Genomic DNA, 14,252 nt, shown 5'->3' on the forward strand with positions numbered 1-14,252 from the left:
TCTCACTTACTATCTATTTGTCTCTGTCTACATCCCTGTCTCTGCTTCTCTCTCCTTGCAAATGTTTGCCCTTATCTGTTTCTTTTTCATACAAGTTCCGTTATTCTCACCCACTATCAGTTTTAATTTTCTCTGCAGTCTTGTGAACAATTTTATCTAAAGCTAAGTGTCTGCATGCCTAGTCACACCGAATTCCATTCACCTGTCATCCCTGCCCAACAATATCCTCATTATAAACTGCTTGCTTTTGTCTTCCAATTTATCCGTAGCCACTCCCCCAAACCTTCTCTCTCTATAAGCTCCTGCTTTCTATCTCTCTGGGCGTTCTGAACTCCTCCAATTCCAGCTCCTTGAGCAAATCCAAGTCGTCATTTCACCAATGGCAACTATATATTTTGCTCTATAAGCTGTGAAGTTTCCTGCTGAACTTCGATATTTCTCTGTTACTCTTGTCAATAGACAAAATCATACCATCCGATCCAATATTTTGCTTGCCTTCTCTAATATCACTTTATATCCCCTATTTTGGATAACTCCATGAAGTGGCTTAGGATAAAGTACAATGTTAGCAGCATGATATAAATAAGTGCTTTCCCCCTGTCACTTTGTAGCCATTTTTATTTCCTATGAGTTGGAAAATGAATCCATGTTAAAAGATGGACTTCACTTGAATCCTACCGGTCAGCCAATCACCTGGTTCTACTAATAAATTGCAGCGTTCAGTAAGGAAAGACAAATATCATACAACTCATAACTAGTCGTCTGGGAGATTTTGTGGGACAGGGGTCTCCAACTGGAAGTCCATTACTATATTCTTAGCATTTTGGATATGTCCAGATGATAATCTTGTTAATCTTTATACTCTACTTTTCTTACATTGATTAAATGGGAGTACGAGAAGGCTCCCTCTTTAAATTCAGGTTCAAGTTTAATTGTCATGCAACCATACATGAATACCTATGAATACAGCCAAATGAAACAGTATTCCTCCAAGGTCAAGGTACAAAACACAGTACCAACAGTCACACACAGGACAAGTCTTGTTTGCACAGGCACAGTTAGATGGATTTTAAATATTTATTTTCAGATCCAAAATACTTCATAAGAAGTTGAACATGGAAAACAATCAAACTGCTAAAATGCACAACTACGTTCCTTAAATATTTCCAGTAATTTTGGTTAATCTCAGCTGGTGGAATCAAACTTCATGAAAGTGCTTTGTAAGTCTTTGGTCAGGTCTTCAGTAGTTATATAGTAGAGGCAAACCAACAATTACTTTATTCGTGACAGTACTCAAAGTTTGAAATTGCTGACTGGAGGAGTGGCAAGGTTGTCAAATCAACGTGCTGGGCAGGTGAGGGTCATTGGCTTGTGTGACCTGAAAAAGAGCGAGATAAGAACTTTCTATAAAAGGGAACTTTCTCAGGTGGATTCCCAGAGCAGGCTGGGACTCGCTCAAGTAGATTCCCTTTATGTTGTGCAAAATCAGACTTCATAGTCGGATGAGCAAGTTTGATTCTGCTTGAGTGTTCTGCAGACAGAATATGTGCAATTGAAAATTCCTGCAGTGATGTTCAGGCATGTATTCAATTTTCATCAAAACTGGATTGGATAAGCAAAATAAATTCTTTTGCCGCTTTATTAAAGATCTGCACCAGGTTATCTCTCTTAAATACATTAAGGCACATTTTTAATGAAAATAATTAAACTATTATGTCCAATTTTCTATTTGCATTAGTTCATTGAAGAATTTACATTTATGAGTATGGAAATTAATTTTATCAAAACTTTGAACTGCAATTGAATCAATTCAATTCCAAGCACACTTTTGGTACAATCTTCTGACAGCACAAAAACTTGAAATACTACACCTTTATTCTTTCATAATCTTTTACTCTATGCACATACTTTACTTTCAATCTCTCACTCTGTCAGTGTGATTCCCCATTTGACTGCATGGAACAATGGAATTAATTGGCACAATTAAAAGACATATTTATTTCAATATATTTTTCAGTTCTAGCATTTTAATAGGTTTCATTTTAAGGGAATAAAATTCTGGATGAGAATTTATCCCTGAAGAAAATCTTGGCCTTTATAATCATTACTGGCCATCTACCCAGTACACATGGTGGAAGAGATTTTGCCAATGAGAGATCTCGAAAAATATCAAATGACTATTAGGAATTGAAATACCCTAATGACTGGCATTATCATTCATTATGTACAGGATCCAGTAGGTACAATTGCTGTCTTTTGTTTTCTGTCAGACTTCAACACTGAAAGTGATGTGTGCATGATAGCATAATGAAATCGGCTGAAGATAATGGATTTGAAAATATGCAGAAAACCCTTTAGTGCATTTGGAACAGAACCAAGCCTACTTTGAAAGAATTGTCCCAGAATATATTAATGAATTATTTGATCCTAAAGATTCTTCTTTTTAATTCAGAATTTTGAAGTGTTTTATAAATGTGAGACTGGAAGTTCAATCTTTTTTTTTCCTTGGGTCCCAATCGGCTTCTTTCTGCAGCTCGGGCAATTCTATCTTGTCGATGCCACAGCCATTTGCTGGATATATGACTTGCCATTCCAGCATTTCATGTTGTCATTCACTAAGGCTCAGCAACTGGAAATCATGGATAGGTGCTGCCTGACTTGCTGAGTTCCTCCAGCATTTTGTGCATACTGCTCGTGTTTAATATCGCTGGCAGGAGGCCCATGGTCAGAGAGACGATATTTTAGTTTTAAGTGCTGATCAGTTGTATGCTGAAGAGTATGTTTTCTCCTCTGACACTTGAAGCACCAGTTCTGGATAAACAACAGAGAAGGTATTGTCTTAATCCAGTGCCACCTCGCTTGGGGTCAGTGAAAGGCAGCTTTTATGATGGGTTTCTTGTAGTTCTGACTGTTAGTGTATCTCTCTGTCTCTCAATGCTTGCTTGTATTGTTCTTCTTGCGCTCTTTCCAAGAACACAAGAGTGTATGGAACAGGAGCAAGGTTGGATCAGATGACCTTTTAACGTTGGTGTGATATTTATTAAGGAGATATTTGAGCACTTACCTTGATTCCACTTTCCCCAGCCCCTTTTCCCTTGGATTCCTTTAGTCCCCAAACACCAATTGATCTCTCCCCTGAATATATTTGTAGATTGAATGTCTGTAATGCACTGGAGAACAAAATTCCAAAGATAAACAGACTGCTGGGTGATATCATCTCTCGTCATATTGGCCCTGTTTCGCTGCCATTTCATTCTAAGCCACTCTGCCCCAAAGTACTCACTGAACCTAAAATGATCCATGTTATGCCTATCCAATCCAATATCCGATGTGCGGACTAGAGTTATGTCCAAAGTTGTAGACTTCCTGTACAACTAACATTGCCCATTTTCCAGGTTGAATTTGTAGCTGAGGTTAAATTTGGGGATTAGGATGGCATGGTTGTAGAAATGGATACAGCAAGATGGAAGATAAGGTGAATATCTTGGTCTGGGGGTGAAATAGATCAGGAATTTGGAAATGGGGCCTGCAAAGGTGGATGGATAGCAGCTTGAGGCAACATATTAGGGAATGAGGGCCTGTCCTCAAACAATTATAGGGTCAAGGGGGAAGGGGGCAAAAAGGAGTTGGTGCATATTGTGAGGTAGGTGTGGTGAAGTGCAGAAAAGGGGTTTGTGGAGGGCTGAAGATTAAAGTAATTAACTTAACTGGTATGTATTACAGTCCAGTGGGTACTATGCTAAGGAGTCAAGATTGATCTGCAGTGACCACCAATGGTTGATCTTGAGATAATGTGATCCAATTACAATGTTGCAAAGGGATTGTTGCACAGGGAATGATGTCTTCCCGACACAGAAACTACATTAAAGTTGAAAAACGACAACACATGAAATGCCCTGTCAAGCTCTGAGGATGATAAAAGATAATTAGGAAATGTTTGTTTTAGCATTTCATTCCAGAAAAGAAATTACTCTCTTTTTTTAGGTGTGTAACACTGAAAACAAAACTGTGCTGTGCAATTTAATTTCTTGTCAGCTTTCTCTCCCTCTGCCCACCACAATAACCACCCCAAATGTTTTTTCTCTTCAATTTTTTTTCTCACTGTTGCTCTGTATCCAGATTCAGCCATGTTCTCTTGTAATCTCTTACCTTCCCTCCCTTCTCTCTCTCACTTATTCATCTTCTCTTTTTCGTCCTTGTTCTGCCTAACTTATCCTTTCACACTTGCACACTGACCCACTATTTATCTCACTTCGCTCACTAATTTATTGTTTTATAATGGTTTCCACTTTCTATTTATTGCCACAATGTTGATATGGAATTGATCTGTCATTTATTGTAATACTTTTATTAATGTGTTTTCCACTCAGACTTCACATTATAAAATCAGGTCAATGCTTTCTCTCACTAACTTATTCCAAAAATACACGTATATAGTTTCACAATAATTACTGTTTCTCCATCTCTCATTTAGCAAAAGTGGTTCCTAATTTTGTTACTGGTGTAAGAAGACTAAATTAAAAACGATTGCAGTAGGGGTTTGTGCCATTTATTGGCGTTGAGTATCGGGGTTGTTATGGTTGCAGAGGTGGCATGGCTGGAAAGTCTGGAAGGGCCTTCTCCACACTGTATCACTAAATAAATAAATACAAGTTAGTGTTAGCAATATGAAGAGTCATTTACTGCACAGGGTTTATACAATTGCTGCTTTTACCATGCACATTGAGCTGTTTAAATACAAGTACTGTACATTGTCTGTTGAACAATGGGTTACACTGAGAACATAGTTCCTTGAATATAGAGAGGTGTATACATTGCTATGCATAATAAACTATAATTGCACAGTGTGCTGTGAACTCCTTTTTTAACAGAAAGGTAACTATAAATAAGAAGGAAATATTTTCCAATGCATGACAATTAACTGTAGAGTGTGAGGTGATATCCTTTATATGTATAATATGTAATGATTTTTTGTTACCTGGTATATACTGATAAGGAATGGAAGTCACTTCAGTTATAAGTTTTAATGGGGAATGGATCAAACATTTGAAAGGAAACAGTTTACACAACTATGAGAAACAAGTAGGGGGGTGAGATTAATTGATTTGCTCGATCAAAGAGCCAGGGACAGGTACAATGGGCCAAACGACTTGGTCATTGTATGCCTTGATTTCATAATGGGTGACGAATGGCGAGGATTGTGATGTCAGGGCAGTAGGGGTAGAAGGTCAGGTTGTGAAATCTCCAGGAATTCCTCTAGTCAGAGTTAGCAACCTTACTCCTACAGGTCACTGCAGCACTGAACGTTTATCAGCCTCGATTTAACTGTGGTGCCTTGATTCTTTACCGTAAGTCAGCCACATCCATCTGCACCTCCTCTGGGAAGCTATTTTAACAATGAGCTGGAAGTCAGGTGTACAGATTGAAAAGTGTACACTTTTGTTCTGAAAGTAACAAACATTCATATGGTTCGAAAGATTATATCATCCATGGAATAGATATTAGGTTGGTTTTAAGTTTTAAACTGTCCTCCCAGACTCTATTTTATGTTTAGGGGAATTAATTAGCAACCTTTATACAATACATATTATACATCCATATAACTCACTTTACATAGTGGTTTTCGATCCTCAGGTCATTTGAAACAACTTTAAAGGAAATCATTGCTTTGGAAACGCTGTAACGTAACAAATCTGTTAGAAAATTCATAGACTGTAAGTTTTCATAAAGAAAGATAAGTGACCAGACAATTCAATGGTTAAGGAATTGAATTCGCCTGGTAACTTCTGCGACTGGGAAAGGAAGTCCAAGCAAGATAATTTGTTTATATAGTAGGATTCTGAGGATAGAATTGAGGGTTACATCAGTTCTTTGAAGGATTAAGAAATTATGCTCCTTATTAGTCGATGATGGAATCAAAGCATTCAGCCCAACTAACCTATGTAGGTGTCCAAATCTTTCCCAGCATCTAGTGCACAACATGACAACACTCCAGTAGTAGATGCAATACAGCAACTGCAGGCACATTTCAACAGTCAAACAAAACAAATGGGATTTACTGATGGAAATTAGTTGGTTTTAGTGAGTGGCATTGTGGCAGGATCCTGATCAAGCAACTAGACTAATGCAGTGCTGTTAGAGTTGGCATTTATCAAAGGCAACCCTTCACTTTAAGGGGACATCTACATCTGTAATTAACCTGTCAGCTCCCAGAGGCTGAAAAGTTCAAAAGTTGAGAAATCCCTTGGATTTATGGCGGGCAAACATTTCTCGCATGCCACAAATCTGGGATCACATACAAGTAACCCATAAATTACCAGATCACAGCTAAATAACAAACCTTTGCTCCCAACTACTCTGTGGCAATGAAGAAATGAGGAGGTATTAGAGAAAGGAATTTGCTTATCCTTTTGACATGTTCTATGCTGCCTATTTCTAGTTAGACTTAACTTGCAATCCCATTCCAGAAATAGAATTACTCCACCCCCGTATCACAATAATTCAATAACACAACACCTCTCACTAATGTAATTAAACAGAAATTCTTTGAAAGTCTGAAGAAAAGCCATAAAGTTATCTTTGTTGACCCAATGCTGAGCCACTGAGGCTAGTTAGTAGATCTGAACTCTACCCAAGGCTGTTAGACTCCGATCGCCTCCTGGGGGAGCTTCTCGTGGCCGATTCCCTGCTCCCCTGACATGTTGGATCTCCCTACTGTCATGCACTCCCCCTGCATCTTCTCTCTGCTCTGTGGCAGCCAAATATGTATTGCTGTTGTTTGTCTGGCCTGTGTCTTTGAAAACTTAACGCAGTTCTCGTGTTGATCTTCAAGGTGTGATCCCGAGACATACAAATCAGATAGTGAGCCTTGCTCAGTTGGATAATGCTGCTTTATCAGCAATATAACCTTTTTTTCTATGCCATACACTTTCCAGTACAACTGAAGTGTTGAAGTGTAATAAAATCACAAGATCCTGCAGATGCTGGAAATCTTGAGTAACACACACAAAATGCTCTTTGAACTCAACAAGTCAAAGAGCATATATGGAGCCTGATTTGCTGGCTTTATTCTGTTTACCCTCTTACCCCTTCCCTTCTTCCCCTGATTGCTCTCCTCCTCCTCTTACTTCCATGCTCCACAGTCCTTTCCTTTAGATTCCTTCTTCTTCAGCCCTTTACATCTTTCATCTATCCCCTCCTAGTTTTTTACAACACCTTCCACCCAACCACCTTTCCCCTCACCTGACTTCACCCTTCCCCGCCTCAATGTAGTCCTTCCCCTTCACCCTTCATTTCCAGTGCCAATGAGGTGTCTCAGTCAGAAACGTCAACTGTTTATTCCACTCTGCTTGCTCAGTTCCTCCATCATTTTGTGATTTTAAATAAAAATCTCATTTTTTAATTCCCTGATATATTTTCTTTTGCCTGCATTTTACTGAGAGGGCATCTGGACATCAGCCTTCAAATCCCAGAGAATCAAAGGCCAGTGCTCAAAGTGTGGGGTGTACTTGTGAACAGGCTGGGGTCTTGTTGCTGGGTTTTTCCAGGAGTGATGCTGATTCTCATTCTCTGGGAGAGCACACAAAATTGTGTGCTGAGCATACATGCTCCCAAGAAGCATACCTTGTGACCAGGTGGAAAACTACTCTGTTACATTAATCTGGAGAGCTGTTGCCATGGGCAGTATAAAGAATTAGGAAGGTTACTACCACTTGAAAATGGATTTACTTCAATATAATCCAGTATGATCAAAAAGTGAGGAGAGAACAGAAATGATTTCTGCTAAGAATGAATCTCTTTCTTTGCCAATCTTCCAATGCTCATTTTCCACCTGACAATTTTGAGTACATCGCAGGTACAAGGACCAGTGTTCTTTATCCACTCCATCTCCAACTCAGGATGTTCTTCAAATGTAAAATCAAGGCAAGCAGGCCAGGAGTGGGCAATGACCAGGTCATTACCTTGCTTATTCACTTTCTGGCATGCTTAACATTTGTATTTGGTTGACGGCAATCAGACTCTAGATTCCAACGATAATCATTCATAGGCACAAACTGGTAGCAGCACAGATAGTGCTGAAACATAATAAATACAAGAAACACATGGAGAAGTCAGCCATCTTGCCCATCAAGACTGCTCCACCATTCAGTAAGATCGTAGTTGATCTAGCGGTGGACTCGGGTCCACCTACTTGCCTTTTCCCCATATAAGATTCTTTTGCTATCTAACTGTCTTAAATATATTTAACAAGGTAGCCTCTACTGCTTCCCTGGGCAGAGAATTTGACCATTATCTGGCTAAAGCAGTTTTACCTCATCTCCATCTTAAATCTACTCCTCCAAATCTTGAAGCTATGCCCCCTTCTAGTCACACTTACCAGTAGAAACAACTATCCTGCCTTTTACTTATCTATCCCTTTTATAATTGTATATATTTCTTTAAAGTATGCTCTCATTCCCCTGAGAACTTTACTAAACTACTGGTTGGTTGACATCCATCTGTCTCGAAGGACAATGGGGGATGAAGATCACCATCACAAGCCTGGGCGGAAGGTATGGAGATCCTGAGATACCCAGTCATCAAGATACCCCTCTCAACCTCACCAGTATGGTCCAAAGGAAAGTTTATGATGCAATACGTTTGGCACCAGCTTGGCTGCAGGAGCTGCTGGAAGGACATTAGATTAGATTAGATTAGATTATGAGGACACTCAGTCCTCGTTTATTGTCATTTAGAAATGCATGCATTAAGAAATGATACAATTTTCCTCCAGTATGATATCACAGAAACACAAGACAGCCCAAGATTAAAACTGACAAAAACCACATAATTATAACATATAGATACAACAGTGCAAAGCAGTACCGTAATTTGGTAAGAGCAGACCAGGGGCACGGTTAAAAAAAAGTCTCAAAGTCCCGATAGCCCCAACACCTCACGCAGACGGTAGAAGGAAGAAAAACTCTCTCTACCGTGAACCTCCAGTGCATAAACTTGCCGATGCAGCATCCTGGAAGCACACGACCACAGTCCGACTCTGAGTCCGTCCGAAAACTTTGAGCCTCCAACCAGCCCTCCGACACCGAGCACCATCTCTGCTGAGCGCTTTGATCCTGGCCCCGGCCGCCAAGCATTCGGGGCCTTCCCCTCCAGAGATTTCGGATCACACAGTAGTGGCGGCAATGAACAGGCATTTCAGAAGTTGCACCAGATGTTCCTCCGTGCTCTCACGTCCGTCTCCATCAAATCAGAATTGTGCACGGTGACAGATAACGGATGTTCATCACCGGAGAGGCCGCGCGTGCTGCGTCGCACTGCCATCTTCTCCTTCCGCATTCAGTGACATCCAGCCGCCTTAGGGGCTCCACTCAGGATTTACTGTCTAGGTTTACACCCGTAGCCTTCGTCTCTCCTGAGGCTGCCTACAAGGCAGTGGGGCTCTTTACCCAAAGCCGGGAATCAGGTTCACAAGCACCAGGGCATGCCCCCACGCCGGTGGACCGATGCGTTACATGTGCAGGGGCCAGACCTCCTCCCCGTCCTCTGTAGTTCAGCCTGAGTCTGAAAGAGTTCAGTTTCCATGAGTTGAACTACTATAAATGCACTTAATTCAGGATGAGCTGGAAGTCAAACTGGGACAATCATCACAATCAATCAAAGGGCAAGTGAAGGTGAAACTGAGTCCCTTAATACCCTGACCAATAAAGAATCTTTCAACTTCTGCCTAAATATACACACAGACTAGGCCTCCACAGCTGCCTGGGGCAAGGAATTCCACTGATTCACCACACACTGATTGAAGAAATTCCTCCTCATGTAGCTGAAGAACCTGGAGAACCCTGGGTTCTTCTCCTTTAAGCAGAGAAGTTTCAAAAAAGACTTAATGTTGGTGTTTCCCACAATTAACAGTAACAGCTTCCTCTGGAAGAGCGGGAAGAGACCATAGAACCCAGTTTTCAGATTACAGTGTTAGAATAGAGAAGAAAATGAATAGAATTTAATTTACACTGTAGGTTTTTCAGATGTGAAATATATTGTGGGAAAGGGTTTCCATAGTAACTTTTAAATACTTGAAGGGTTATGGGGAAAGAGCTAAGGATTGAGATCGGCTAGGCAGTTCTTTTAATGCAGGGGTTCCCAACCAGGGGTCCGCAACCCGCTTGGTTAATGGTAGGGGTCCATGGCATAAAAAAGGTTGGGAACCCCTGTTTTAATGGGTGAAGGACAACTTTACTATGCTATAAGATACTATGATTTGTATATCTATAAAATTTTAACTTGCATGCATTGTGAATGTACTGAAGTGCAAACGGGGAAAGTTGATTAAATATTTCTTTTTTACTGTGATCCCCTTTTAGGTTTTAAGCCATGATGGTGGAGTCTGCATCAGAGGCAATACGAAGCACTTCAGCCAATCAGAACGGAGTTAGTAGTTTAAGCAGCCAGTCAGACGGTGGAGGTCGAGAAGGTAGTTCGAATGGGGATGCAAATGGTGAAGTGAGCCCTGTGGACCTGTTGCATTTGCAACAGCAGCAAGTTCAGGTAGGTTTTGTTGTTCTTTCTTGTTAATTTGCATGTAATATGATCAACTAATGAGCTGTGGTTGATGGGAAAATGACCTGGACTCCTGAGGCGAGACACAATCTGCGCTAGGGGGATATGTACAGTGACAGACCTGCTCTCTTGCATGGCATCACTTCATGAAGTGTTTACAAGCCTGCAATTATGACCCTCTGCTGGGAGCTCACACAACTTTGGCAGGGTGGCTGCAAAAGGGTTTAAAAATAATGAAACAGAGACCCAAGCATTCCTGCAATGTTTATCCCTTCCTCCAACACCCTGCCACTTTTCTCCTTTTAGGCAAGGATACTGATAAAAGGAATGAAGAAATCTCAATAGTTTTACATCCATTGGGTTTTAGACTAAACCTATGAGAAATGCCCTGACTCCACTGTTGACAGCGATCTTCCAGTCAGCAGAGGGTGGAGAGTATTGCTCTGTCAGTCTGCCTGGCTCCATGCCCAAGTCCCACTAGCTTGGGGCGAATGAGGCAATATTTTTCAAACAGACTCAAGTTGAAAAGGAACCTGGAAAAAGCTAACAAAATGACTGAAGGAGAATTTTAGAAGGAATATGTTCCTTATAGTTTGGATCGCTTAAAACAAGGGCTATTTTGTTTTCAGTGGTATCCAGTTTAGAAGGGACCTATCCTCAAAGGAGTCTGAAGAATGAGAGCTGTTGTCGATAAAGTATATGAAAGTTTTAGAGGCCTGGCAGAGTAAATGTTAATCCCTAGCTGGAGAATGTAAAACTAGGGAATCTTTGTCTTGTCCTAAGGCATCTTGGACAGCAATGAGAAGTATCTTCTGCAGAGTCCTGAGAATCTTTGAAGTTCTCAACCGTAGAAGGCTGTGGATGCTCAGCCATTAATTATGATGAGGTCGACATATCCTTGGATATTAATGGAATCAAGGTACTTGGATCCAAAGTAGGAAAGGGCAGCTGTTGCAAAGGTTTATTGATGGTATTAAATATTGGAGTTAGCTTAGCGGTCCATATCGCTGAATCCTTCTGCTATTTCTTATGGTTTCTGATTGGAAAGTGCACGGACAGAACCTGTGTTGTCTTTAAATAGAGGTTGTAAATGAACTGTGTGTGACGTACAGCATGTTAATAATACCTTTTTTTTCAATTCTGCATGATTTAACTCTGAAAATGTTCACTCATCCCTCATCTTGCCTTTCCAACCGTCAGAATCTTCCTTCCTGTAGGTGTGATTGGATGATACCCAAGATTAAGATCAGTGAAATTTGTTAAAGTTTATATTTCACTCAAACACAAACTCTAGACTCCTACATTTCCTCCTATTTACCTTGAACTGCAGCCAGGATCAAGTCTTCTGAGCTGAACACTCAGATCTGTTCCGACATGTCTAAATGAACAGAGATATATTAGAGTGGTTCCTTCTTCTCTCTGTTTTTTTGTTGCAGTCTATGATAGAAGAATATCATCACTGAAGACACCATCTGTAAATCAGTGGTAGTAACTATCTGATCCCATTTCCTATTAATGAGGATTCTTTTCCATTTCCGAAGACTTTGACCTAGTATGTTAAGTGAAAGTAGGAGACCTATTGCAAACTGATGCGGCAGACACTGAGTGAGTGAGTGAGGTCACTGTCAATCGGGGCCAAACATGGACAGAAACATAGAAAACACAGAAAACCTACTGCACAATACAGGCCCTTCGGCCCACGACGCTCTGCCAAACATGTACTTACTTTAGAAATTACCTAGGGTTACCCACAGCCCTCTACTTTTCTTAGTTCCATGTGCTATCCAGGAGTCTCTTAAAAGACCCTATCGTTTCCACCTCCACCCCCGTCACCAGCAGCCCATTCCACACACTCACCACTCTCTGCGTAAAAAAACTTACCCTTGACATCTTCCCTGTACCTACTTCCAAGCACCTTAGCTGTTGTAGCTGTCCAGATATGTAAACTGAGGCAGTTATGATATGGAAAGCAAGCTGTTGACCATGTAGCAAGCTCCTCCTCTCCACACATCTGATAAATGCAAAGGAACGGTGGAGGGCAATGTAGTTTGGCACCAGCAGCGTTGCAGGAATTGCCATTCAGCCAACTCAACATAGGGACTCCAGATCCAGATCTTTCCCTTGAGGTTTACTCCCAAAGCCTTCCCCATGAGTGGGTATAGCCGCAAGGCAGCAGCGGTTTGAGATCAGTGTTTTCTTTCTGCTGGATGAGCTGCCAACCACGGCTGATGAGCCCCATCTGCCTGAAGCAACTGGTTTTAAGGCACCGGTAACCAGCCTTTGCCCCTTCTCCTGTCACTAGAAGTGGTTCTGCCAGGGTTAATAGCTAAGCCACATGTGAACGCCAGGAGCTGGACTTGGTTGTCAGAGGCTATTTGAGGCGCACGCCACTGGGAGCATTTAATACTTAGTGGGAGCTTATCTCCATTACCACCCCCAGCTATTACAACCTTAAGAAACCAGAGACTATTATTTCATAAAGTTGACCCACTTAGTTCTGGGGAGCAACAAAAGGATGGCCAAAAAAATGTTTTGTTCATTGGCATTTGTCATGAGCCCTGAATGCCCCAGGTACTAGTGGACCAATGAAGTGCAGGCACATATGTATTGCAGGAAACACAGTAGCCAAACTCCTCATAGCAAAATCCCTCAGGTCTCATGAGATGACGATCAGATAATCTGATCTTTGCTGTTGATCAATAGTTTATTCGATATTCTAGTACAAAATGGAATACTGCAATAAACTGCCCTGTTGTCACCCAAACCAGGGTCGGGCAATGTGCTTATCCACCTGCAAGAGCAGATGAAGCAATAGTTTAACATCTCCTTCACAAGAGCACATCTATAAATGCACCATTTTCTTTATATACGTGACTTTTTCCAAAATGCCATGTAGGAGATTGAACCACAGCTTTCCTGTATAATTTTCTACCTTACATTCAACTTTGAAGTAAAATTCTAAAGAAATGATGGTCGGATTTTTTCCCCATTGTTTGTTCTTTGCAAGTGAATAATAGAGAAGCAGGCAATGGTCCTTGGAAGATTGTTCAGTGTGGAAGGTACTAAATAAATTCAAGTTGTTATTGTTGTAGGAGTAGCATTAGATCCTGTGGCATCAACCTTTGGGACATAAAGTGAAATCAAATGATTACTTGAGGTGAACTATTTGACTAACAGAAGTGAAAGCCCTATTATCATTTTTCCCATTTAACCTCCAGGACCTCTGAGACTTGAGCCCAACACATTGAAAGGTCACCTTGACTGAGGGCCAAGATGTTGGCCAAGTATTTACTCAATATTTTGCTCTTGTTGGCTCTTTTATTCCAATAGTCTGGGGGGAATTGAAATCTGAATAGATCAGTGTGCAAATTGTGACAGTGGAGGATGAGCAATTATTATTTAAACAGCTGGCTGCTTTTTTACTGTGCTGGAATGTGGTGATATAATCATGGATTGTAATACTCAGCAACAATCAGTTTGTTTTTGCATTTCTTCACAACAGTCAAATGACCATCTCATGACATTATTTATTTGACCACAATTAAAGTGGAGTAATAGGTAACACAGACGTAGAGATGCATAGGGTACACACAGGCAATTGCACTGTCTAACGTAAAGCATCAAATAAAGTGTTGCTTCATATCCTTGAGGCTTATAGAAACAGTCTGGTGATTATTTTTGTGATTATTCTGATGATG

General features: G+C 40.8%; 1 protein-coding gene across 5 annotated transcripts in view; it reads left to right on the forward strand.

Annotated features, from left to right (window-relative positions):
• Positions 1-14,252, forward strand: part of foxp4 (forkhead box P4) — a 465,538-nt gene that overhangs the window by 163,497 nt on the left and 287,789 nt on the right. For all 5 annotated transcript variants that reach the window (XM_072278682.1, XM_072278678.1, XM_072278679.1 and 2 more), the window contains exon 2: positions 10,359-10,542. In XM_072278682.1, coding sequence (XP_072134783.1) covers positions 10,369-10,542 — 174 coding nt within the window. In that variant the 5' untranslated portion in view covers positions 10,359-10,368. The remainder of the gene's footprint in view (positions 1-10,358; positions 10,543-14,252) is intronic.

This window comes from Mobula birostris, chromosome 14 (genome assembly GCF_030028105.1).
Source record: "Mobula birostris isolate sMobBir1 chromosome 14, sMobBir1.hap1, whole genome shotgun sequence".
NCBI classification, from domain to species: domain Eukaryota; kingdom Metazoa; phylum Chordata; class Chondrichthyes; order Myliobatiformes; family Myliobatidae; genus Mobula; species Mobula birostris.